Source organism: Brienomyrus brachyistius, unplaced genomic scaffold (assembly GCF_023856365.1).
Source record: "Brienomyrus brachyistius isolate T26 unplaced genomic scaffold, BBRACH_0.4 scaffold73, whole genome shotgun sequence".
Lineage (NCBI taxonomy): Eukaryota > Metazoa > Chordata > Actinopteri > Osteoglossiformes > Mormyridae > Brienomyrus > Brienomyrus brachyistius.
The window spans coordinates 226,647-254,324 of record NW_026042348.1 but is presented as its reverse complement, the minus strand read 5'-3'; the positions used below and the strand labels follow the sequence as shown (position 1 = coordinate 254,324).

At 42.9% G+C, this 27,678-nt stretch overlaps 2 protein-coding genes across 6 annotated transcripts in view; both read left to right on the top strand.

Moving 5' to 3' along the window:
* LOC125726509 (zinc finger CCHC domain-containing protein 3-like) overlaps nucleotides 1–27,678 on the top strand; it is a 421,979-nt gene that overhangs the window by 207,748 nt on the left and 186,553 nt on the right. The gene's annotated exons all lie outside the window — the stretch shown is intronic.
* LOC125726515 (uncharacterized) lies at nucleotides 9,240–12,016 on the top strand. The gene is made up of 2 exons (XM_049002936.1): nucleotides 9,240–9,303; nucleotides 10,842–12,016. Exons 1-2 carry the CDS (start codon nucleotides 9,296–9,298, stop codon nucleotides 11,605–11,607), a joined length of 774 nt encoding a protein of 257 aa, XP_048858893.1. The 5' UTR covers nucleotides 9,240–9,295; the 3' UTR covers nucleotides 11,608–12,016.

Here is a 27,678-nt window from a genome sequence, read left to right as displayed (position 1 = left end):
TAGCGCTGTTCTACATTAAACATTTTGAAACGAAGCAGCCGAACTCGTGCCAGCGGTACGAAACGCGACGAAGTTTCCCGACTCGACTCTGGAAAAGGCAGGGGCCGGACTGACTGTAGGGGGCGTGGCCAGAGACAGCCTGGCCACTGTTCCAAATCATGGGTGCATGTTACAAGTCCGGAACATATTTTAACTTAGTACTAACTTAGCATCATATTTGATCTAATTCGACTGAATATTCCAGGTTTCCATCTCTCATGCATCTGGTGTGACGTGTTTTCAGACTCTCAGGCTGGCGCAAAGAAATCTTACGGCAAGTCTATTTTACACTAGTATAAACGTAAAATCAGCGACACCAAAGGCGTTGGAGTAGTTTGCAAAACCTACAGACTATTTAAAAGGTAACACAACTGTTACATAGGTTTTATATCCGTGTGTCTGGGTGTGCAGACTTGTGGCGAATTGAACGTCTGACTCCGGTCAGCTGAGCAAAGTTGGTAACCTTGGTATTGTGTGTAGGAGATTCGGTATAACTATAATTTCGTTCTCCATTTACATGCCGGAAGTGTCTTTAAGTGTTATGTAGTTTTGCCTGAAACGCAAAAATAAAAGAAAGCAATTAGAGCTAACCAGTTGCTGCTGTAGTGATTGAAGAACTTTTGTCGGAAGTTGGATTCGAACCCACGCCTTACTTCGGAGAACAGAATACACCTTACTTCGGAAGGCTGTTTACGTTGAGTCGGGCGAATGAGACCACTCGGCCATGGGGCAGTTTCCAGTTAAGCCCTAAGGAGTAGGTTAAGTCCAGCCTTGGCTTCCAAGCTGACGTTTTTCTACATATGTGCTTGTGTATCATGGACAGTAAGAGGGGGCAGGCAAGGAGAGAATTTCTCTTTGGTGATCAATAGAGTGTTATTATTATAACGTCTAAAATGTATGATGGTCTGTCGATAAATCAATAACAATATGAATGAAGTCAATGATTATCTAAAGAAATCAGAACGACAGTATATGTTATTTAACAACCTGAACACAACACGAAACGTTAGCAGTAACATATGATGCTCTGCTGCCTTCAGTGAAAGTCCTGACATAATGTCTTTTAACATTTGCTTTCATAGCGCTGTTCTACATTAAACATTTTGAAACGAAGCAGCCGAACTCGTGCCAGCGGTACGAAACGCGTCGAAGTTTCCCGACTCGACGCTGGAAAAGGCAGGGGCCGGACTGACTGTAGGGGGCGTGGCCAGAGACAGCCTGGCCACTGTTCCAAATCATGGGTGCATGTTACAAGTCCGGAACATATTTTAACTTAGTACTAACTTAGCATCATATTTGATCTAATTCGACTGAATATTCCAGGTTTCCATCTCTCATGCATCTGGTGTGACGTGTTTTCAGACTCTCAGGCTGGCGCAAAGAAATCTTACGGGAATTGAACGTCTCACTCCGGTCAGCTGAGCAAAGTTGGTAACCTTGGTATTGTGTGTAGGAGATTCGGTATAACTATAATTTCGTTCTCCATTTACATGCTTATCTGTATTTATACCTTATCATTGTGTAATATATATAGTCATACATTTCATAATTTAGCTTCTAAAATATTGTGCAATCACCAGCCCAATTGATATTTTTGCCATCTTAATCCTCTCAGGATCAGTACAGTTTATATGTGCAAACATATTTTATGTGTTTACAGACGTGCAAGACTGCTGAAAAAAGGTGGGAGAACAGTGGCTCTTGGAGGTAAAATGTGTTTTTACATTTTCCCAGTCCTGCTGCATGATTCACTGTACTGCAGTGTCAGGTTTCCCATTGCCCAGCACACCTAATTTGGCTAAAGAACTTGATGATGTTACGATGATCAGTGTGTTGGCCAGTGAAACTGACAATGTGCTGAATTTTGGGAAATTTTTTAATTTATTATAAACACAATATATTAATCTGTACAATGTAGCAAAACAGTCTGAAACGTAACTGAGATACAGAGGTTATACACTGATCAGCCATAACATGTGAAGCGAATAACATTGATTATTTGGTTACAGCGGCATCTGGCTGTGGGGGGGGGGGGGGGGGGGGGGGTTATACAGGTCCTTCTCAAAACATTAGCATATTGTGAAAAAGTTCATTATTTTCTGTAATGTACTGATAAACATTAGACTTTCATATATTTTAGATTCATTACACACAACTGAAGTAGTTCAAGCCTTTTATTGTTTTAATATTGATGATTTTGGCATACAGCTCATCCATCCATCCATCCATCCATCCATTTTCCAAACCGCTTATCCTACTGGGTCGCGGGTGGTCCGGAGCCTATCCCGGAAGCAATGGGCACGAGGCTGGGAACAACCCAGGATGGGGGGCCAGCCCATCGCAGGGCACACTCACACACCATTCACTCTCACATGCATGCCTACGGGCAATTTAGCAAGCCCAATTAGCCTCAGCATGTTTTTGGACTGTGGGGGGAAACCGGAGTACCCGGAGGAAACCCCACGACGACATGGGGAGAACATGCAAACTCCACACACATGTGACCCAGGCGGAGACTCGAACCCGGGTCCCAGAGGTGTGAGGCAACAGTGCTAACCACTGCGCCACCATGCCGCCCCCGCATACAGCTCATGAAAACCCAAAATAAATCTCAAAAAATTAGCATATTTCATCCAACCAATAAAAGAAAAGTGTTTTTAATACCAACAAAAAGTCAACCTTCAAATAATTATGTTCAGTTATGCACTCAATACTTGGTCGGGAATCCTTTTGCAGAAATGACTGCTTCAATGCGGCATGGCATGGAGGCAATCAGCCTGTGGCACTGCTGAGGTGTTATGGAGGCCCAGGATGCTTCGATAGCGGCCTTAAGCTCATCCAGAGTGTTGGGTCTTGCGTCTCTCAACTTTCTCTTCACAATATCCGACAGATTCTCTATGGGGTTCAGGTCAGGAGAGTTGGCAGGCCAATTGAGCACAGTAATACCATGGTCAGTAAACCATTTACCAGTGGTTTTGGCACTGTGAGCAGGTGCCAGGTCTTGCTGAAAAATGAAATCTTCATCTCCATAAAGCTTTTCAGCAGATGGAAGCATGAAGTGCTCCAAAATTTTGATTTCCGAATGACAGAAGCGCCTGACCTGGGCTACAGAGAAGCAGCATTGGATTGTTGCTCAGTGGTCCAAAGTACTTTTTTCGGATGAAAGCAAATTTTGCATGTCATTCGGAAATCAAGTACCCACAGTCAGTGATGGTCTGGGGTGCCATGTCAGCTGCTGGTGTTGGTCCACTGTGTTTTATCAAGGGCAGGGTCAATGCAGCTAGCTATCAGGAGATTTTGGAGCACTTTTTCATGAGCTGTTTGCCGAAATCATCATTATTAAAACAATAAAAGGCCTTGAACTACTTCAGTTGTGTGTAATGAATCTAAAATATATGAAAGTCTAATGTTTATCAGTACATTACAGAAAATAATGAACTTTTTCACAATATGCTAATTTTTTGAGAAGGACCTGTACAGTATATAATGCTATATATTAGGGTTCCCCAATTCCAGTCCTGGAGAACCAGTTTGCAAGGACTTGTCAAATATGCCTACTAAACCTGGCAATTGGCTGGTGAGCTGAATAAGGTGTTTGAGTATTAAAATCTGGGTGCAGACTAGGCCTGCAGGACTGGAACTGGGGAATCGTGGGGAATTGAAAGTTACCATCACCAAAAATAACTTTTATTTTAAAGTTTCATAATGAAATTAATTTGCTCATCAGGATGTTCTGTTTGGCAAAGTATTCCAGTACTTGGGTTTTAAATTATCCATCTTAAATCTTTGTCACCAGATGCACAGTAATCATCCCGCTAAAGCAGAACTACACTGTCATCGTATTAAAGGGGTGAGTCTGCACACAGCATCGGTTGCTCCAGCATCCACAGTGTCATTCTCCCAAGTTACTATACAGCAATTAACAATCACTGACAGCCGCTAGTAATTAAATGCCTAATAACCATCATGTAGTGATTGAAAGTGATTCAGTCTCAGCCATGGCAAATGTAATCTTATGCATAGCTATTTAACAACAATGGTATTCCCAGATTGAGGTGAGTACGAGGACAATCTTTTCATAGCTATTTCCTAGCATGGAGTATGGCGTAAGAGGCAAGTTTATGCATGCAGACAATTGCATATTTCAACTGATATGGGAATGCCACTTTGGGGCCAATGACATGCTGACCTCAGTAAAATTCCAGAAGATATTTTTCAGCCTGGATACTTCTCTCCCGTGTAGTAGTTCTCCGCTTAACAGCAACAAGAACTTAACATACATGATGGTACATAAATGTGATCTGCTGATTTCAGATCTGTAAGCATAAATTACCTTTGTTGTATTCCCTGGCCTTCAGGCTAATTGGAGTTGCTAAATTGCCCGTAGGAGTGCATGTGTGAGTGAATGGTGTGTGAGTGTGCCCTGTGATGGGCTGGCCCCCCATCCTGGGTTGTTCCCTGCCTCGTGCCCATTGCTTCCGGGATAGGCTCCGGACCCCCCGCGACCCAGTAGGACAAGCGGTTTGGAAAATGGATGGATGGATGGAAGCATAAATTACCTTTGTTGTATTCCCTGGCCTTCAGCCTAATTGGAGTTGCTAAATTGCCTGTAGGAGTGCATGTGTGCGTGAATGGTGTGTGAGTGTGCCCTGTGATGGGCTGGCCCCCCATCCTGGGTTGTTCCCTGCCTTGTGCCCATTGATTCCGGGATAGGCTCCGGACCCCCCCGCGACCCAGTAGGATAAGCGGTTTAGAAAATGGATGGATGGATGGTATTCCCTGGCCTTCAGGGAATACTTTTGGTTTTAGCACTGTTCCCCTGTCCCTGCAGATACTTTGGCATGCAAGCCAATAACTCAAAAACCGTTCGACGAATCCTTTTCAAACTTTGTACAGGTATTGGTGAGGAACTAGAACTGATTTAATTTTGAAACAGTCCCAAAATGGGAGCAGCGCCACATAGTGATAATGAAAAAAGCAGCAGTTTTGATGCTTGACCCTGCTAAGACCATAATTCAATAACCGTTTGATGGATCTTATTCAGTCTTTGCAGAGGCATTATAGGGGGCTGGAATGGAACTGATAAAATTTTGAGACAGCTCGCCAGCAAATCTGAAATATGGCTCTCAGGAAATATGAAAGAGCTTTGTGCGTGGAGATGTGATCTTTCCACATGATTTCAAGTGAAAACATGAAAAGTCATCTTTAAAACGAAGGCTTTCGCTATTGCCAGTGTCACACTATTTAAGGTCTCAGGAAGTCTAGGGGAAGCAGAAATATATAGTGCATATAGCTGTGTCTCACATAAAAAGGTTGTGCATACTCTGCTCATATTGTTCAAAATGGAGTAACACTTTGCCATGAATTTTTTATTTTAGTATGAGCCCATATAGTTAAGTCTTGACTGTTTACACGTAATCACTTAAAAAAGATATAGCTGAGGTCCTGGATTCAGTCTCCTGCATTTTCTCTCTAACCCCCTCAAAGAATTTCTTGCAGGGATTAATTCAGTATGTTTTAACAACATATAAAAAGACCAGATGAGTTAGGAGCAACACTTTACTTGAGGGGGCACAAATAATGTAGTAGTACATCCATCCATCTATTTTCCAAACCGCTAATCCTACTGGGTCACGGGGGGTCCAGAGCCTATCCCGGAAGCAATGTGCACAAGGCAGGGAACAACCCAGGATGAATGGCCAGCCTGTCGCAGGTCACACTCACACACCATTCACTCTCACACACACACCTATGGACAATTTAGCAACTCCAGTTAGCCTCAGCATGTTTTTTGGACTGTGGGGGGAAACCCCACGACGACATGGGGAGAACATGCAAACTCCACACACATGTGACCCAGGCGGAGACTCGAACCCGGGTCCCAGAGGTGTGAGGCAACAGTGCTAACCAGTGCACCTGTCAGAGTTCGCTGGTTAAAGCGGGTAGTGCGCACAGGCTGACAAGCGGGCAGGAAGCAGGCAAGCAGGCGGAGTACGGGGAAAACGGGGATTTATTCGGGATCGGGACGGAGCAGACAGCACTAAGACTAACTAACATCAATGACGGACCAGAAACTAAGGCAAGTCATGGACTGAAATAGACGAGACTGGGTGAAAATAAGTGGACACAGCTGGGCAAGATTAGGGAAGCACACGTGGGTAATCAGGGGGCGTGGCACACACGAGGATCGTACGAGCCGGGCATGACAGCACCACCATGCCGCCCCTGAAGTAGTACACTTTTACTTAATTTATTAATTAACCAGAAAGTATTAGTTATATACTGATCCCACGTTCGTTCATTCTTAATCATAACAGTTACTTTATTTGTTCATCATTTGTACTTGAGTAGTTACTGAGTTATTACTGAGTAATGTGTATTTGAACAATATAAAATATAATAATATATGTGCTATAAATCAACAAACCATTGTCCTTTCCTTTTATCCACTGCAGGGCTGCAGGAAGCAGCATACAGAGGAAATGCCTTGGGCGGGATGGTAGCCTGGATCAGGGCTCACATACTGGCTCACATGTGAGCAATGAAGAAGTAGCACTTCATGTGTACGGGAGAAAAACAGCAACCAGAGGAATCCTATGCAATCTCAGTGAGAATAAACTCCCCAGACCCAGGACTGGGGCAGGAATTGCAGGATTCTCCTCTAGCATTTATTTTGGCATACTGTATTTATTGCTATTATCCTTGGTACGTGTTTATATTTGCCAATAATTGAAATTGAAATAAACATGATTATTATTCATCCATCCTCGTACCGCATATCCTGGAGACGAGGGCCTGGAGCTTATCCCAGGTAGCATAGGACACAATGGTATACTTTTGGATGGGATGTCAGTCCATTGCAGGGAATGCACTCACTCACACACTGTGGGCAATTTAGAGATGACAGTCTATTATTATTAGGATACCTATAGTTTTTAGTAGTTTTCACTATTATTATGCTTTTTGCCATGGGAGTCTATGGCAGCCCATGGAGCTGATTGGCAACTTTTTTTTAATTTGGCACATCGAGAGAGGTCAGTTCCAACTATTCATACCAAATTTGGGTTCAATCCATCCATCACTCTAGCGCCACCCACAGGCCAAATTTCAAGAAATGTTTTTGTCTTATTCTGTTTCTTATCATTGTATGATTATGCTATTTACTTTTAAGTATTAGCATTACCTGTCTTGGTGACATCCCATAATACAGCTCTGATGACCTGATCACATATAAAACACTTCCCACGCAGCACATTATGCTTTACTATCTATTTATTATTCAAAAATCAAACTTTGATGACGTCAATGTATATCCCTGACATAAATCACTGACGTGAAGCTATGGACATCATACTTAACTAGCTGACGTTTTAGTATTTTATATAGCATGATGGGTGCAGATCTAACTTAGTGTATAACTTAGTTTCGGCAGTAGTTTTGCTATATAGAGTCCATCGTTTATGGCACACGGCCATAAACAACCAGAGGAGTCTGTTCAGTGACAGGTTGTTTCTCCCAAAGACAAGGACCAACAGACTTAAAAACTCCTTTGTCCCATACGCCATCAAGCTGTTTAACTCCTCTCTGGAGGGGAGAGGGAGGGGAAACAGGTGGACAAAGGAGGGGGGGACAACTAAGCTGTAGTGCCTCTTCACTTCACTGTGCAATACTCTTGTGCAATACCTTTGGTTTTTGGTTCAATACTGGAAATGTGCAATACTTTTGGTTTTTTGGTTCAATACTGGGAATGTGCAATTCCCTTGTATTCTCTTATTCCTATTTATTCTATTTATCCCTTTTGTATTTTATTTTTCTTTGCATCTATATATGTATATATATAACATTTGCTCACGTTGTTATTTTTGTTTTTTGTAACTTCTGTCGGTGCTGTGCTCTTGGAATCCGAATTTCCCAGAGGAATCTACCCGAGGGATTAATAAAGTTTCTATCTATCGGTCTATCTATCTATCTATCTATCTATCTATCTATCTATCTATCTATCTATCTATCTATCTATCTATCTATCTATCTATCTATCGTCATGATCCCATAGTTAGCGGAAGCGAAAATAGTGTAATTAGTACAAGTACTAAAGAAATGTAATGTAATGTAATACCGAACAGCTTTCAAAAATGCGGTACCGCAATACCTTTTTGGCACCGGTATCCCGCGCAGCATCAGTCTGCCTGAGATATTTGATAAAGTGTGGATCTTCCTATACGTGCAGCACGAATAAATAAAAACCTCTGCTTTGTATACTTGACAAATCTGTGTGTGTCATCATACTCAAAACCGCCCCAAATAAGCCACGAAATTAACCATGAATTCTACCCTACTGTGGTACACAGCTTTGCTTCTTATGTTTCTTTCACACAAAAAGTTGCAGGTTGATGACAAAACGTGCTCGCGTCCGGACCAGTAAGTGCAACAGGGGGGCAGAACTGGGGAGGGGGGCAGGATGCGATCGTGCTCGGTTGCCATATAAGGCAGCCGGGCCCAGTGTGGTACGCGCTTAGTCTAATTACAGGTTCTTGTGGGAAGCTTGTGTGATGTATAACCTTGTTCGTGTCAGATTTCGGGCTGGTTGCGAGCGCGATCGCACGGGCAGGAAACAGGAAGGCAGAACACGGGGAAACTGGGATTTATTAGCACTAAAACGGGACGAAGCACGAACATCGACTAACTAACATCAATGACGGACCAGGAACGAAAGCAAGACATGGACTGAAATAGACAGGACTGGGCGAAAATAATCGGACACAGCTGGGTATAATGGGGAAGCACACGTGGATAATCAGGGGGGCATGGCACACATGAGGATCGTACGAGCTGGGCGTGACAGTTCGACATACTGATCGCTATGTATCGCGATACAACAGTTTGCAATGTTACCAAAGTGTCATTTTATAATTCCCATATTAAACAAGTTACCGTGCATAGTGCTTTGGGGAGAGACAGACTCCAAGAGTGCAGTTCATTTCACGTGTCTTTAAGTCATTGTCTGATATTATCCAGAGCTGAATGTGTGATTCATGCTTACTACTATATTCTTGCTTTGCAGTTCTTACACAATTTTTTTTCTTATTTACTTCTAAAAGTAAATAAAAAACTTATAAAACTGTCATTATTATATAACAACTACACGTATTATGATGTTATTATTTAGTTATGTTGTTGCTTGGTTACATTTGATACCTCCGCACGTGGGAAGCTACCGGTTTGAAAGACGCGGCTTCACTTGCTTTTCTGCACCAAGATGGCAAGGTACGTTGCATTTCTGCTCCCATTTTATCGTATAACTTATCTTATTATTTAGTATCTGTCTTTGTATGTACAGTGGTGCCTCGACCCACGAACAGTCCTGATCACGAATAAATCGGGTTACGAACCAGATGTTCCAAAATGTTTTGTACCGGTTGTCGAACCGTGTTTCGGGCCGCGAACCCATAAACGTCCCGAAAAGGGTCCAATGAAAGCTCCCCAAAGAACCACCTGAAACGCGAAGAAATGTCCAGTATAATAATAATAAAAAAAAAAATCATATTTTCGAAATTACTGCATTTGACTGTTACTCAGTCTTTTAATGTTGATTGTTTAGTTTTTTGGGGGGATGTTTTGTGGTTCTTTTCCGTGTTTTGGCGTCTTTCGAGCGACCAGCGTATGCTCAGTTTTAATGTTTTATTTAATTTAGCATTTGTTAGCATGTAAATGTAAATGTATGCTCTCAGTTATATGTGCACAGTCTGTCATAATTTGATTGTACGGTAGGGGGTGTTGAGTTGTACTGCGTGTGCTCGAAGTGTATATATGTATGTATAGAGTGACCTAAAGAGAAAGTCGGCGATATGTCCTAGTTTATGGTGAATAACGTGTTGTGTGAACTTATTTTTCCATGTATAAATCCTCTATTATTGTTAGTCTTCTCCCGATTTTCTTATCGCTGCACCGACAGTTTGACGTGCCAACAGCATTATTTGTTACAAGTAAAGTTATTTTAATTTAAGTCTATATTCTTGGTCGCGTTCTCCCCATGTTGTCGTGGGCTTTCCTCCGGGTACTTGCTAAATTGCCCGTAGGAGTGCATGTGTGAGTGAATGGTGTGTGAGTGTGCCCTGCAATGGGCTGGCCCCCCCATCCTCGATTTTTCCCTGCCTCGTGCCCATTGCTTCCGGGATAGGCAACCCAGTAGGATAAGCGGTTTGGAAAATGAATGGATGGATGGATTCTTGGTCACAGAAAAATATAAAAAATTTAAGAAAATGCAGCGTTTCTGAAGTTTAAACATATTGAACATAATACGTATTTACATTATTTGAAATGGGAAAATTGATTGAGGTCACGCACTTTTCAGGTCAGGAACTAAGTTCGTGAGCCGAGGTATGACTGTATATTGAAATATGTTTGTGTAAAATTCAGTATATTTGGATTATATTTAAATTTTATGTGCAGGTTAGTTAGTGTCATATGCAGGGTTGCCAACCCTCACTCAAGATTTCTTGTAGTCAATCTGTTTGTTCCATTATAAACCTAAAATTAGCTGCATCAAAAGTGTTGGGGTAGTCTGCAAACCCTCCAGACTATTTACAAGGTAGTAAGACTGTTACACATATGGAGATGAATGTGCAGACTTGTCTGGAATTGAGAATCTCACGCCAGCCAGCTGACCAAAGATAGCAGCTCTGCCTGTGCAGTAATGCGGTTGTTGATTGGGAAGGTGTGGGTCAGTGCAGAAGTGTAGTCCACATGTCAGGAGTGACTGACAGCTCCATTGCATTGCCTGTATGTTGTTTTTCCTCATTCAGAATCAGACGAATGGAGAAAGCTGTTTGCTGGAGCGATGACAGATACTGGGCAACTTGGGACAAGTGGGGAGAGGTGATTGACTGGGGAGATGAGAAAGAGCTGTGCTCCCCAGCAGAATCACCTTCTGACCAGGCTGACAGTTCCACTGAGTCACATTCCCGAAGGCGAATTGCCAAGGCAGTTAGCTGGACGGATGATGCTTATTGGGCAGCCTGGGACAAGTGGGAAGAGATCATCTGCTGGGGTGATGAAGAGGAGTGCTCCCAAGTAACTCCACCCACTAGCCAGCTTGGGAGGGATAAGGGGATAGATGTACATGGGTTGGAGGCTTTTGTGATAAATAACAGGACAATCTCCATAAAGCCTGTAGACAACCATCGAGACAGTCTGGAGATAGGAGCTGTGCTGGTAGACCTCTGCCAGTTTGATCTCGAATATTTAGATCAAAGTAAATTTGATTTTGAAATTGTACAAGTACAAATTGGAGAAGTCAAAGTGGAGGAGACTAGAGAAAAGGCTTTTGAAAAAGCATTTGAATTGGAAATTGTGGATGTGGCAGTAGAAGTTATAAACAGTGAATTCCAGCTGAATGCTATAAATTTGGATATTGTTGAAACTAAGGTGGACAAATTATTATTGGAAGAACTGATCGTTGGCGATTTAGAAGCAGGCAATGTGAAGGTGTCAGTGTCAAATGGCAATGTGGTGAAGGTACCCTTAAGGTACCCTTCACCACAGAGGAACAGAAGAACCAGGCAACCTTAGACCATATTCTCTGGTGGTTGACTCGTGGCAACTGGACTTGTCTCTGAAAGTTAGAAACATTTCGCTGCTCATCCAATCAGCTTCTTCAGACTGAGGGAGGTAGTAAGTGTCCACATATTTATCCTCCTGGGTAAGTAGTATAAGGGGGCTCGTTGAGTGAAACAAAGTGGGGGGGGGGGGAGTTGCGGGTAGATGTAACCAGTCCCTCCTACTCCAATAGAGTGGGTCGTTAAGGGTGGTCCACCTGGTGGAGGTGTGAATTGGGTCTGTTTTTTTCCTGGGAATAATTTTTGTTTTGGCAAATGATGAGAGGGCCGCAGGTTAAATTGGAGACAGGTTGTGCCTAATGCCTCTACCTCTGTTGATGCACATGCAAAGCTGCTTGGACGAGCGGTGAAACGTTTCTACCTTTCAGAGAGGTACAATGTCTTTGCATGTCTTTTGTCTTGTGCAGTCTGGGAGTTGACTGAATGCTGGGGCGGGGGTAGCTTTTCCTTTGTAGTGGGGTCCGGTGGGGCGCCTTGGGCTCTGTGGGGCCCGGTGGTGCTGCTGCCTTGGGCCCCGGTCTGGATGGGCCTGGGCCCCCCTCCCTGGATGGATTTCGGGGAACGGGGAGTGCCTATGGGGGTCAGCGGGGGAGCTGGCTCCGGGGGGGGGGAGGTATTTTGCCCCCCCCCATTCCTTTCCTCCCCATCCCTAAATGCTTCCCTCCTCCCGCTCCATCACACCACCACACATGTTGGGCTTTGAGGTGTAGGTGCGTTGCTGGGATGCAGGGTAGGTATTCCTCCTCTGTCCCCTCGCGACCACCTGTACCTCATTCATACACTACAACGTAGACACTCTCATTACTTACTCTCTCACGACACATACATTTAGGGCGTTGGGGATGGGCACACAGAATGGCATCCAGAGGGCGGTCTGTTCATTCAGCCTTACCTCTGGTGCCAGGGCCCACATCTCAATTTTAATCACACATAGACATTGAGGGCTCTGGGGAGAGGCCGAGCTAACACCAGCTGTTGGTCGGCAGGGGGTGGTTAGTGCCATGCCCTTCACCTGTTTTAAAAGCACTTTAGAACAACACACACCAACACCACATCTGAGCGGGCGAAGGGGGGCATGGGGTCTTTTCACACCCCCGTTCCCTGTTCGCCATTTGGGGCTGAGAGGAAGAGCTGGCCGTCTGGTCGGGGTCTGGGCTGGTGGGCTTCTCGGCTACTGCGGGGTCCGGCGTGATCTTCTGGTCTCCTCGCCAGAGGAAAAATAGGGGTCCACATAGAGTATATATGGGGAGTGAGAGTATGTGTACAGCGTTCATTTCTGTGTGTCTAAATGTTGGGTGAATGTGTAAATATTTGTTTATGTCTGCATGAGGGTGGGAACGTATGCTTGTATATGTGTGTGCCTGTTTGTCTATACACACGTGTCAGGTTGGGTCCTAGACTCCACCTGAAATAACATCTCGGGCACAATAAAGTGGTCCTCCGCAGAGGGGGGGTGGTGGAGGGAAAAAAAAAAAAAAAAAGCTTGTGACCCACCGACCGATTTCTTATTTGATTACTGTTGTTTCTTGTCTTGTTTTTGACCCCTCGTGGTCTGCTTTTGTTTTTATTAGTGTCTCTAGTGTTTTTCCCCTTTCCTCCTTTGAATCCCTGAGTGAGTCGTCCACTCTCTGTTTCTGCTTGCTCCATGACACGCTGTCGCTCTCAATCCGCCCTGGACTTGTGACAGTATTTCTGTTTTTGCTTTTGTTTGGACGTACTGAGTTTAGGATACCTAGCTTAGAAGGAATAGTTTAGCCTGTCATGTGTAACGTTGTTAAATGCGCTGATATCAGTGTTATGTCACAGTACCAGAAACTTAAAATGGTACATTTTGTTTTCTTTTTGTTTTCTTGCAATTACTACATACAAATGTTTAATGTTTTGCTGACATCTAATTAGAAAATAAATGCATTTATGCTTTAAATGATCTTTTTGTTGTCTTCAATCATTTCAACAGGTGAAAATGACCTGAAATCAATGAGTTTGAACACTGGACACTACATTCCGTGTTTGTGTATAAAGTCATGTTTAGCGGACATGCGAGTTCATTCGTATCCTTTTCCCCAGAGACAAAAAGTAGGCTAGGCTAATGGGAAAAAAAACACACAAATATATAGACCTAATGTCAGTGTATTATTCATGAGGTTTTGTAATATCTGAGACCAAATTAAACTTAATCTGTGTATTTAATGGATTTATGTGCTATTGCTACGGATTTAATTGGTAAATAGGCCTTTTTCCAAGCAATTGAATATTTAAATGGGAATGTTTTACGTTATTGATTTAGCTTTAATCATGAAGTACCAAGCTTGATATCAATCCATGTCTAATGTGACATATTCAGGACACGCAAAGTCTATACACATAGGCACAGACTATGGCTGGGATTCGTGTGGCCTACCCTGCAGATGGGAGGCCAACACTGCATGGTATATATTCTTTAAATTTATTTAATATTAGTTACATAATTACTCATATAGACCATGTTAATACTTAACAGTGTATGTAAAGAAAATTATACTCTCATTTGACATTAATGTGTGAAGTGCATGTAAGTATGGAATATCCATCCATTGGCTGTAGCACTTATCATATTCAAGGTCAAAGCCAGAAGCTATGGATGCAAGACTGGGACAACAGGAGCTGACCCTGACAGGAAGCTCATCTCATAATGATATTCCCCACACCGTGCTGCTACTTGCAGAGCTTTGCTGGGGTAGGTGGTGTGGCTATCATACCAGCCGGCGACGCATCCAGTTAGGATGCTCTTGATGACACAGTTATAAAGTGTCCTGAGGATAAGGGGACTTGTGCCACACCTTTTAGCTCGTCGGAGGTAGAAGGGCCGCTGCTATGCATTTAAATTTTTCCCAATATGATAAATGTAGCGTGGAAAAAGTAACCATATCAGTTTACATGGGCTTCTACAGGGGTTAAGTATCCATCCATCCATTTTCTGAAGCCACTTAATTCCAACTGGGGTTGCCTGGGGACTGGAACCTATCCCAAGAACACTGGGCACAAGTGGGAACCAACCCTGGGGAATCACCAACACACCACAGGGTGCACACACAACTACAGGACCAATTTAGACTCACCATTCAACCCCTCTTGAATGCTTTTGGACCGTGGGAGGAAACTACAGCGCCTGGTGAAAACTCAGACAAACAGAGGGAGAGCGTGCAAACTCCACGCAGAAAGGACTTGGGATTGAACACAGGACCTTCTTGCTGTAAGGCAGCAGGGCAAACCACTGCGCCACCATGCTGCCCCCGTGTTAAGTATGATAAGTAATATGACAAATGTCATAGCTTAGCTATACATATGCATAAAATGTACGGAAAGACGATATAAACATCTTGTTACTGGTTCATAATCATAGTGAGAATATCTTATTGTTATGCAAACGTTAGTGCTTCCTTTGTTTCTGATTTGTGTCTTCAGGATCTCCAGGGCAGCTTGTGGACAAACAGGAGGTGACGCCTATGAAAGGAGACACAGTCAGTATTCAGTGTCACTATACTGACATTTACATTGACATGATGTGGTGTAGGATAGGCAGGGGCTCCTGTGTAGAGAATTCTGGGAGTTTGGATGGGAGGCCTGTGGAGCTCAGTGATGAAAGAGTTAATAAAATGCTCAGCGTCACAGTGAGGCGACTGGAGAGGAAGGACACGGGCTGGTACCTGTGTGTGGCAGGAAACCTGCAGACACTCCTTCCTATTAAAGTCAATGCACAACCACACACAGCACTGAATGTAAGTAATTAATTAAAATTTGTGAGTCGTTTATACTCTATTACAAATAAATAAAGGCTAAATGGATCCCAAATCTTTCCCTCGTGAAGGGAGTTGGCGCATTTTTTTAGGAAGAATCTGTTTGGGGGAGGGGGCGTGCACTGTACTCACTGGGGTATTACCAACAAGCACCAGGGTGAAAAAAATACTCAGCTAAAAAGAATGAAATTAAGCAGTTTTAGCTGACTTTAGCGGACATTCTTATAATAAACTCATTTCTTACGGGTATTATACTTGATATATGAAGTATGTTAACACCCCTTGGCCTAGATTTGTGATCTTTCATTCCTCTGAATCCTTTGCTCATCCCGATTCAAATTCATCCATTGCCGTTAATTTCCTTATTGGATTTTCTGTCATTCTGAATTTTTCAGAAAACCTACTTTTGTGAACTTGTCCTAGGCAGTTGATCCAATCACCACCAAACTTGGTGTGCATGATCTACAATATAGGGGACCAAAAGGTATTCAAAGAATCATGCTATATCAAATGCTATGGCCACTGTCGTCCAAAGAATTTCATGACAAAGCCACTAAATAGGATGTTAGGCAATAACTCAGCAATGATTTGTTATTGGATTTTAGTGAACATTTTGCACAGGCCAAAAATTTGGTCCAATCTTCAATTTTTTAATTTGGCACCCTGACAGAGGCCCATCCAAAATACTGGCTCACCAAATTTGGGTTTAATCCATTCATTCCTGTAGCAACAGCATCAGGCCAAATTTCAAGATATGTTTCTGCATGTAAATTCTGAATTCTTAAGCCTGGGATTATGATCTTTGGTGTGTTTAAAGCCATGGCTTGTCTAACTTCGTTTGCACTCATTAATTAAGTCTGTCATATTGGGTCACGGGGGTCTGGAGCCTATCCCAGAAGCAATGGGCACGAGGCAGGGAACAACCCAGGATGGGGGGCCAGCCCATCGCAGGGCACACTCACACACCATTCACACACACATGCATTCCTCCGGGCAATTTAGCAAGTCCAATTAGCCTCAGCATGTTTTTGGACTGTGGGGGGAAACCGGAGTACCCGGAGGAAACCCCACGACGACATGGGGAGAACATGCAAACTCCACACACATGTGACTGCGGAGACTCGAACCCGGGTCCCAGAGGTGTGAGGCAACAGTGCTAACCACTGCACCACCATGCCGCCCCATCATCATCATCATTATTATTATTATTATTATTATTATTATTATTATTATTATTATTATTATTATTATTATTATTATTATTATTATTATTACTATGTAATAGGCTTTGCTAAGCAGGTAAATTCATGTGGACTTGTTCTTTTCATATTAAGATATTAATACCAACTAGTTTTAAGAATAGTGGAATGTTACACTTTTTTCCTTCCGTTTGTGGCGCCCCCTGGATGGATGTCGCCCTTAGCATTTGCCTATTTTGCCTTTGCCACGGGCCGCCCCGACTTTAGCCAAAGAGTGTCTCTTCTCATTTTGAGTCTATTTTAAGAAAAAAAATTGCTTTTTCGAGACACTTGATGTTCTTTGTTTGATCCCTGTCTTTTTTTTGCTGGTTCTTTGCAGCAGAAAACTTAAGGTAATTTCTAGAGTGTAATATGGACAATTTCATTCCTTTTGCTTGTTGTTTGTTTTCAGCAAAACGTTAATGTAATTTTTACCCTCCAATAAAGAAAAAAAAATTTTGTGAAAGTTTTTATTGACGTGTAAAATGTACGATGTACAGTGGTAAGGGAATGTGATCTCTACATATTGGTTAATGACATGCATATATGTTTGTGTCATTTCATTTTCTGGTAAGACATTTTATTATGAATTTATCCTTGAGTGAACTAAGTATGCTTAATAAAAGTTTGCCTATTTCCAGTTACTTAATGACCCATACCAATAATAATTGATAGTTTGTTAATTAATGATAATTTCATGACTTTACTTGATGGGGCACATCATTATTAACTAACTGATGAAGTAAGCATGTAATTAAAAGTAAAATATGTGTAACAGAGAATGTAGCAATGCTGATCATGGGTATGTGAATGAGAAGCCAAAATTGCCTGTTTTTTGTGTTGGTGGCAGTTGACTATAGTTTGACTTAAAGCAGACGTTTCTGTACAGAACTGCTCCAAGACCTTTGTTTTTGTACCTTTCCATGTAGCTGATGTGGAACCGTTAAGGGCTGAGTACCAAGTATCTTCCTGTACTAACACATCAAAGCTGCTCTGCACCCTCACAAAGGTTTAAGGTATGATATCTGCAGAAAATCCATCCATTTTCCAAACTGCTTATCCTTCTGGGTCACGGGGGTCCGGAGCCTATCCCGGAAGCAATGGGCACGAGGCAGGGAACAACCCAGGATGGGGGGCCAGCCCATCGCAGGGCACACTCACACACCATTCACTCACACATGCACATTTAGCAACTCCAATTAGCCTCAGCATGTTTTTGGATTGTGGGGGGAAACCGGAGTACCCAGAGGAAACCCCACGACGACATGGGGAGAACATGCAAACTCCACACACATATAACCCAGGCGGAGACTCGAACCCAGATCCCAGAGGTGTGAGGCAACGGTGCTGACCACTGCACCACCATGCCGCCCCTACCTTCTTCCAATTTGAAACAAATGAAGCCTTTTCTGGTTACTGTAATCAATTTTACACCACACATTTACAAATGAATGAAAACATGAAAACCGTTGTCTGACTGAATCAGTCACATCTATACAGTCAGTCAAAGGCCATTTGGGCTGCTGCCCCTGTCTGCACTTCGGCTGCTACAGCTGCTACCCTGTTTCATGGTGTGTAGAACAAATGTAGGTATATAGACATATTTATTCAAAGCAAAGCTTTATACATCACAGCTCACCTGAGGCCTTTAAATAAGTGATTCTAAAGGCTGAACTCTGCTTTAAACCCTGGGGTGTCTAATGAAACTGCACTTAAGAAAACAAGTCCATATTTATAAAGCTATGTGTGCACATGGCTCCACATAACTTGTTCATATTTCACCAAAAACTTGAAAATATACGCTTTAAAAAAAGCTCAGTCCCACCCAATACACTCCCGCACAATTCAGTACAAATAGTTATAATCAATATTAAGGCATTTGTGCTTTTCTAAATGTTGATATACATATAAACAAGTTTGCACATTATTGCACTTCAATGACATTAAATGGAAGATCAAAAATGTGATCTTAAAAACCTGTTTATGCAATAGTATAAATTTTATTCCCCCTTGACTTTTGTTGGGACAAAGTACAGCAGGTGTCTGTGTGTAGGAGATAAAAAAACAACTGAAGATTAATTCATAAATAAAAACATCTTAAAAACATTACATTTACAGTTACTGTAAAATGGGTCTTTTTTGCAGTGTAATAAGTGCTGAACCTTATCACGACCACCACAGTTTTTGCAAAACCTTTAATTATCTATCAGCTTGGTATAATTTTTATTTAAACACTTCTTAAAACACTACTTACCTGCAGAATGTGTCACTGTGTGATTACAGGAACCATTCCAAAGATCTGAATGCTAGTATTTCTGCACTCTGACTCCCCAGTTAATGTGAGGGAATAAAGAAGAAAAAAGTTTGAGATGAAATTATTTGCAGTGTCTTCTAGCAATACACTACGAACTACATCAGAGAAATTCTATTACTATTATATGGAGGTGGGTAACAAAATATTTCTATTAAGGGAGTCAAATCATTAAAAACCTTGACACATTTTAACTGTCAGAACTGGCAGTGGATTGTTTTTAACAATAATAAGAATGGATGATTTATTTATGTAGCTGCTCTGCAGCCCCCCAGCACTGCATGCTGAGGCATTATGCTTCCTCCCCTGATCACCTGTCAGCGGTGCGACCTCATGTGTATGACTGCTGGTAGAGAGTCTGTTTAAACATTTCCTGAAGCGATTCATTTTTGAGGGCCTGCATGGTGGTGCTGTGGTTATCACTGCTGCCTCACAGTCTTCATGGCTCCATGTGTGTGGAGTTTGCATGTTCCCCCCATGTCGCTGTGGGGTTTCCTCTGAGTACTCCGGTTTCCCCCCATGTCGCTGTGGGGTTTCCTCTGAGTACTCCGGTTTCCCCCCATGTCGTCGTGGGGTTTCCTCTGAGTCCTCCGGTTTCCCCCCATGTCGCTGTGGGGTTTCCTCTGAATACTCCGGTTTCCCCCCATGTCTCTGTGGGGTTTCCTCTGAGTACTCCGGTTTCCCTCCATGTCGCTGTGGGGTTTCCTCTGAGTACTCCGGTTTCCCCCCATGTCGTCGTGGGGTTTCCTCTGAGTCCTCCGGTTTTCCCCCATGTCGCTGTGGGGTTTCCTCTGAATACTCCGGTTTCCCCCCATGTCGCTGTGGGGTTTCCTCTGAGTACTCCGGTTTCCCCCCATGTCGCTGTGGGGTTTCCTCTGAGTACTCCGGTTTCCCCCCATGTCGTCGTGGGGTTTCCTCTGAGTCCTCCGGTTTCCCCCCATGTCGTCGTGGGGTTTCCTCTGAGTACTCCGGTTTCCCCCCATGTCGTCGTGGGGTTTCCTCTGAGTACTCCGGTTTCCCCCCATGTCGTCGTGGGGTTTCCTCTGAGTACTCCGGTTTCCCCCCATGTCGTCGTGGGGTTTCCTCTGAGTACTCCGGTTTCCCCCCATGTCGTCGTGGGGTTTCCTCTGAGTACTCCGGTTTCCCCCCATGTCGCTGTGGGGTTTCCTCTGAATACTCCGGTTTCCCCCCATGTCGTCGTGGGGTTTCCTCTGAGTACTCCGGTTTCCCCCCACAGTCCAAAAACATGCTGAGGCTTGGAGTTACCGAACTGCCCACAGGTGTGCATGTGTGTTTGAATAGTGCATGAGGGTGCCCTGCGATTGGCCAGCGTCCCATACTGGGTTGTTCCCTGACTAGCACCCATAGCCTCTGGAATAGACTCCAGACCCCCTGCAATCCTGAATAGGACAATGAATGGATTCACTTTTGATACCATCACAATTATGTGAATATGATAACAGGAAACAATAAAATGAATATAATGATGCTACCTAACAATAATAACATTTTCTATGGCGTGTATCCAGTGTTCAGCCTGGTGTCCATTCCTGGAGGCACAGGTACAGTGCTGTGCAAAAGTCTTAGGAGTTGCTGAATTGGAGTTGCTGAATTGCCCGTAGGTGTGCATGTGTGAGTGAATGGTGTGTGAGTGTGCCCTGCGATGGGCTGGCCCCCCATCCTGGGTTGTTCCCTGCCTCGTGCCCATTGCTTCCGGGATAGGCTCCGGACCCTCCGCGACCCAATAGGATAAGCGGTTTGGAAAATGGATGGATGGATGGATGTATTTACTTGTTGTCTTGTATTGAAAAGTGGAATTGCGGTGATGTATGAGCCGCTGTTTAGCGGTAATATCATGGATCTTTTAGAATGTCTTGTAAGATTAAATGTAATGCAGGAATTTAATAATATGTTTATTTTATAGTTTTTCACGGTGTCTAGAAGAATAAAGATGGAATAAACTTCAACATCTGTCAGGCGTATGTTTTCTGTACCAGATGAAGAACTTTGGGAGCTGTTATATCTTCTATAGTAAAGGTAACCTTACAGTAAATGACGTCTGCTGTCATCTGACGCTATATAGAAAATGTAATTAAATAAGATTAAATTTACCTTTTGCGAGGGGCACCCTAATATAATGATATATATAATAATTATAATATAATATTATTATATAATTATAATAAATATAATATAATTATAATATAATAATACACTGCTGTCTGTCTGCCATAAAATAAATAAAAGGGGGAATTGGAATTGCATATGACTATGGAGAGAATGGTTGTCTATGGTGAAAGAGGTGTGGAAATTTTTACAAATTCACATAAGGGACAGCATAAAGGGTTGTTTAATTCAGTATCAGAGGAATTCATATATTTGTGTGATTATGATAATCACACTATTATAACTTGATAGTACATCTCTTGAATTGAACTAATTACAGTGTCATGTATAACACTGCACTTTTTAATACATTGTTTGGCAGAACAGACTGCAAAACTGTAGTCTCAATGGAAAGCTGGATGAAATTCCTAGGGTGGCGTAGTCAGCTGTCCACTGAGTCTACAGTTTTGTAGTTCGGTCTGTCACAGTCTGGCGCAGTTGGCAGGATCATCGTCCTGAGAGCAGAGACGCGTGTTCAGTGTTAATGACTCTTCAGTTGTTTTTCTATTTTTAATTACCGTTTTATTCCTATCCATGTCTTTTTTTCCTTTTGTATGCTCATTATTTAGCCAGTACAGCTGTTTTTATTGTAGTCGAAAACAACAGTGACTGCCAGTCACTGGCAAATCCCTTGGTTCCCGGTTCCACTCCATCTGTCCTCTGGTGGTCCCCTTGAGCTGTGGACCCCTTTCCAGTGTTCTGCAGCCTGATCCTCCTGAGCCGCACGGAAGCGGAAGTTGGCAAAGTGAGACGCGGCAGTAGGCCTATGCATGCAATTGACTGGAGTATGGAGAGTAAAGCCTTTCGTTTTGTTTAATAAAAGTTGTCCTTGTATTTTCTCATATGCGAGAACATCACAACTGCCACTGCACTTGTTGATGTGTAAGTGTGTCCTATTCAAACAATAAAGAGAAACTACATGCAGCACTGAAAAACTATTCCACGGCCAAAAAAAATGTAAACATTCTTTCTATATCAGAAGCTAGTCTCTGACTGAAATTTCTATAAATCTTTATATAAACTGATAGCAATTAACCTAAGAGTGCATGCTTGGATTTTAGTATCTGCATGTACTGTGGAACTAAAAAGAATCATAATCAACATATATAATTACGTAAATGAAAAACAAATACATTGCATTTTCCTTAATAGTTTTGCACGTTGCCATAATTTATATTTAATTTAAAGTATGAAGCACCCAAGCAAAGTTTATGTTGAAATAATACTCAAGATTCTTAAGTCTTAGCTCTGGCACAGTGGTGGATCTAGAAAATTTTACATGAGGTGGCAAGAGATTTTAACAGAGTGGCATGGAGGTTCAGTGAGAAACCGACTATCATTCAGAATCGTGGAGCTCAGGAGCATACTTACACTGAAAAAGTGACAATTTATTTAAGCATTTGGACTCTCATGGTTAAAACAATGCTGATTGTACTTTTCATTATCACTGACCAGTTGTTTTTCTTTGTTGTGCTGTGCAGCAGAATGTTTCACAAACATATCCAAATTAAGAGCCTTTGCACGCTGATTCTCAATGCTCAGCAGAGTTTCCAGGTCCGCGGTGTTCATGCCCAATTGTGCTATTTTGAAAACATAGTTTCGGGTAAATATTAGGAGGCCATGGGTTGCGGATTTTTGGGCTGATTTCATAATGTTATACAGCAGCAGACTGCAAGGGGAAAAATAAACTAATTATTATCAGTGCAAGTGGCTCCTAATCCTGAGTAATGCTGGATCTCTAGCCACCTAAAGTAAGAGACAGATGCACACGGAAAGCAGGGCTGCCGACTACCATGCATCTGGCATGACTTTCACGCTCTCAGACACTCACGTAAGGAATCTTCCACTATATTATTCCACTATAAGCCTAAATGTAGCTACATCAGAAGCGTTGGTGTAGTTTGCATACCCTACATACCATTTAGAACAGGGGTCACCAACATGGTGCCCACTGGCACCAGGATGCCCCCAAGGACCACATGAGTCACCCACGGACCTGTTCTAAAAATACCACAACTCACCAGTGGGCAGCGACTAAAATTTAATTTTATCTTGTTGCTATTCTTCTTTAATCACATTTGTATTTATATAGATTTGAAAATGACAATATCCAAAAAAGCATTTAAAACGTGTTTGTTCTACATGAAGTTTAGATAAGTTTAGGTAAAGTCTGTTCTGGTAGCCTTTGTATGGCTCAGTACCCGTGAAGTAGCTCTCAGTTTCAAAAAGGTTGCTGACCCTTGATATATAGTATACCCCAATCTTGGGTGATATATCCTAATCAGTAAAATAACAGTCGGCTAAATTCCGCATAGTGATCTCATTAACTGCGTGTTGTTGCTGAAATACATCACACAGACGTCGGGGGAATGTCAAATCATCAGAATATGTAAGATTTATACATTTGGTTAAGATGAACGCATTTGCTGTTGAATGCAATTCCTATCACATTAACAATTACTGGTTGAAAAATGAATTGCTGTTAGTGTCTTAAATCATACTGCTGTAAAAGTAAAATTTACAACAGAAATCAATATGCTTAGAATATGGGTTAAGATGGAAAATAATTTTTCCATCCCAATCCCAATCATGTTGATGCAAATTTACAGCAGTGTGGATTCTCAGAAAAAAAGGTACTCTGACATAAAGATCAGCAATACAGTGCAAATAACATTTAATTTCACATTTATACAAAAAAAGGACAGGGCATTTCGATGATAAAATCTGTAGTGAACAATAAGTCGCATCAAAACAAAACCTGGAATTCGGTCATGCTACCTTAAGGTTAAACATTACTTTGTGCAAAGTTCCTTGTTCTGAAATAAATACTTTCTGCAATAGCACATTCAACCATATTCACACAGTCTTTATCGTTATTTATTTATTCAGCCATTTTTTTCTTACTGCCAGCATCTCATAAAAAGGGTCAGTGCTCACAGCAGCAGTGATGCTCTGTATCCACTTGTCCTTCTCCTCAGGGGTTGGCGCCGAGATGCGGTACACCACATGATTGCCCTCTACCAGGCGGCCGTCCGCCTCCGTTCTGCAGGCTTTCATCAGCTGTCTGCTGTTGTTAGGGATGTACAGTTCAAAGCAGTTAGGCTTCCTGAGATCCTTCACCTCACGCATGCTCAGATTCTCCAGAGGAATGATCACCCTGGGTTTCTTATCCGTAGTATGTTTAAAGTAGTAAAGGCAGTTGCCATCAGGATGAACCACCGCCTTTTCCATGTTTTCACCCGTCCTCCTCCCATTTTGAAGAGCCAACCCTCTCTGTCAGGGTTGAAGAAGGCATTGTTCCCATTGTCTTCAGGAATCTTGAATGGCTCATTCTTTATGCTCTTATAAAGATTTCGGAGGAGATCATCTGGCAGGTTGCCTCCATCATTGATTCCTCGATTCATGGAGATGAACCTGTCCACAGTGGGCTTGTCTCACACATTTGGATTATGAAGGCTAGTGTTTAGCATGATTATTGAAAATGAAAGTACATAGCAGGTGTCAATGTTTTGGAAGACTCCAGGATTACATTGACAGTACCTCTGCGCAAAGGCCTCCATCATCCTGTCAATCTTTTGTGCTTCTCCTGGCAGACGGAAACTCCAGAGGAACTGCCTGAGAGCCTGTACCAGGTTGAACCCTGCGAATTCATGAAGCCCAAGAAATGTTTGGAGGACTTGGATATTGAAGTCGTCTCTCTCACCCAGGTAATCCCCAATGGCTGTTTTGTTCAGCCCCTCTCCCTTGTATAGGAGCTGGGCGATGTCCTCAGACGTGTGCCGGAGAAGATTGTTTTGTACCATGAACAGGATACCCTTCTTAGGGTCCATGTTGAATTTCTTTCTTCCCATGGCGACATGCCTATTCTTTTCTAAGATTTGGCTGCGTTTGGTGCTGGATTCAAGGCCCTCCACTTCCATGAGGGCCTCTCTCAGCGCCTCCCGCAGCCTCTGGATCTCCAGCAGAAGGGCTCCTTTCCTCAGCCGGATGTCATCAAGTTCAGAGTGCTTCTCTGGACTCAGGTCCATGGAGACTGCAGCAGACAGGAAAAGGAGATCGCCAGCGGGTGTGGAGCTCAGCAGGTTGGCCATCTCTGCCAGTTTGGTTGTTGGTTCAACTCCCATGGCAGAGTAATCGTAACATTGTTAAGCCCTTGAGCAAGTCCCTTAGACCCAAGTGCTCTGACCCCAAACTCTCCTCACTTCGGACAAAAGCATATGCTGAATATATGTAATCCCAAAGGGCAGTTACAGAAGACCCCAGGACTGGAGTAACGTGGGAAGCAATTACTGATGCCTGGAAGCTTTGGGGCATGCAAATAAACTGCATCCAAAGGCAAATGGCTAATAAAGAATGCTCTGAATGCCAGGCATTCGTCCAGCAGTGAGATCGTAGAGATAATGAATAAAGATAGAAAGTGTGAATAAAGATAAAACATTTTGATTGTATTTGCGAAGCGATGCTGGATGTGCTGAACTCGCCGGGAAGGTCATGTGGTCCGCATTCCCTCCCCATGCACACGTGATCAGCTCAATCACACCGAAATTGTCGGTTTGCTGCCCTTCAGGGAAACAATCTAAAGGGTGTTACGGGAAAAGTAATCGATGCAAGAGCCAATGATGTTCTCCTGGTGCCTACCCTTGTTTATGTTATCGTTACTGACACAAACAATGATGAACGATAATAAGCATTTATAAGCCATGATGACCGCACCATTAACGTGGAGTTGCACTAACGTCTGTTTTTATAGCTAACCAGCAAGTCAACCTCTCACCCTGGTAATGCAACAGCGCCGGTTAAACAATACGTTTACACAGAGTGCTTGTGATCAGTGGCCTATACTACGAATCAGGGTTACTGGCTTATCGAGGTAACTTGACGGATTTAAGGTACCACAGTTTAAATGAATTTCATATTTGTTCATCGGGATGTCTGAATCGGTGCTAATCAGTACTACGATGCCAGTTATGCAATGTAGTTTTGATAAAAACTTTTCTGTCATTTAACATAAGAGGAAAAAAATAATTATACTGTAGTCAAATTGGCTGATATAAAATCGTTTAAAACTATGACAAATTTTGCCTTTTTTTACAGTGTATACTTCCAGTGAGGGCAGGCATATTTATACACAGCACACTAATCAGCAACAAAACAGGGGTACAGGGTTAGGATGGAGAACTATAATGGGATACAGGAGAATTAGGAGGGTTACAAAGGGCCAGCAGCGCCCTCTGCTGGCATGAGTGGGAGGAGACATGAAAAAATAAGAGATAAGACAAAGTGGTTAATTGACTATTGTATAATAATCAAATCACTTCATAATCATGTAATACATAATATGTCACGATGGGAAGAGGGACAATCCAAGGGCAGCCTTGTGGGTTTTATTGCTGAACCAAAAGACATGAATAGAACCCAAGAGGAGGAGGAGAGCACAAATAGGAGGGAGGGAGGAAGGAATAAGCAGGAGGAGTCGGGGAGAACCTACTAACACGGGGAGCAGAGAGGGGTCCTCCTCCTTTTTGGGTGAAACTAATTGCTTGTGACATGGTAAGAGGCAACTTCTTTCTTGAGAGAATTTCTTTAAAGGGCAAGACAACCAAAGCTGTAAATCTAACAGGAAAAACCAGCCTTTGTAGAATTCTATGTGAAGACCCTCTGGGCCAGGCGCCCTGCCGCTCTGCATTGTTTTCTTTGCATGTACAACTCTGTACTCAATAATTTTAATATTTTATCACGAAGCCTGAAGAGCAATATGAACTGTATCATGCTTTAAGTAAATTGTCTCATCCGTTATTAGATTTAAACACAGACACAATTCACAGCAAACTGTACTTACAGCTTTCATCCTGCTCTTCAGTCTCTGAGGTGCTGCATCTAAATGGGGACTCGTCAAAAAGCCAAGTGGAGCTGTCATGAATGAAGGCCTTGTTGAAGCTTCCCCTGCCGGACAGCAGGTTAGTCTCTCATTTGACTAAAGTATATTTAACTTCTACAGAACTTTGCAGGCTCATCTAGGATGGAGAATTTCTGCTGCTGAGCGCATTTTGACCTTGAGGAGCAACTGGCTCTCATCCAATGCAACAGTGAGTTAGAGGAGCAAGTTAATACGCCTTTTAGGGAGAAGGTGTGTACGCCACTAGCCGGGAGGGGGGAGAATGAAGAGCAGAGAGGTCGAGAGAGCTGGGTGACCGTAGGTCGTAGACGCAGGAAAGGGCGTACACACGTTGCAGAGGCGGCATCACCTGAGGTGACTGTGTCGAACAGGTTTCAGGTTCTTCCAGCTTTAGAGCCGGAACGGACTGAGGAGGCAGGTGGGCCCTTGGGCACTGAGGAGCCCCCTCCCCCCAGGAAGAGGGAGGTTGTAGTAGTGGGGGATTCCATTATTAGGGGAGTAGACAGTTATGTGTGCACGCGTGATAGAGGGTCCCGTACGGTGTCTTGCCTGCCTGGTGCCCAGGTAGGAGACCTTCCAAATCGTGTGGATAAGCTTTTGGCCCCAGCTGGGGTGGATCCAGTTGTCATGGTGCATG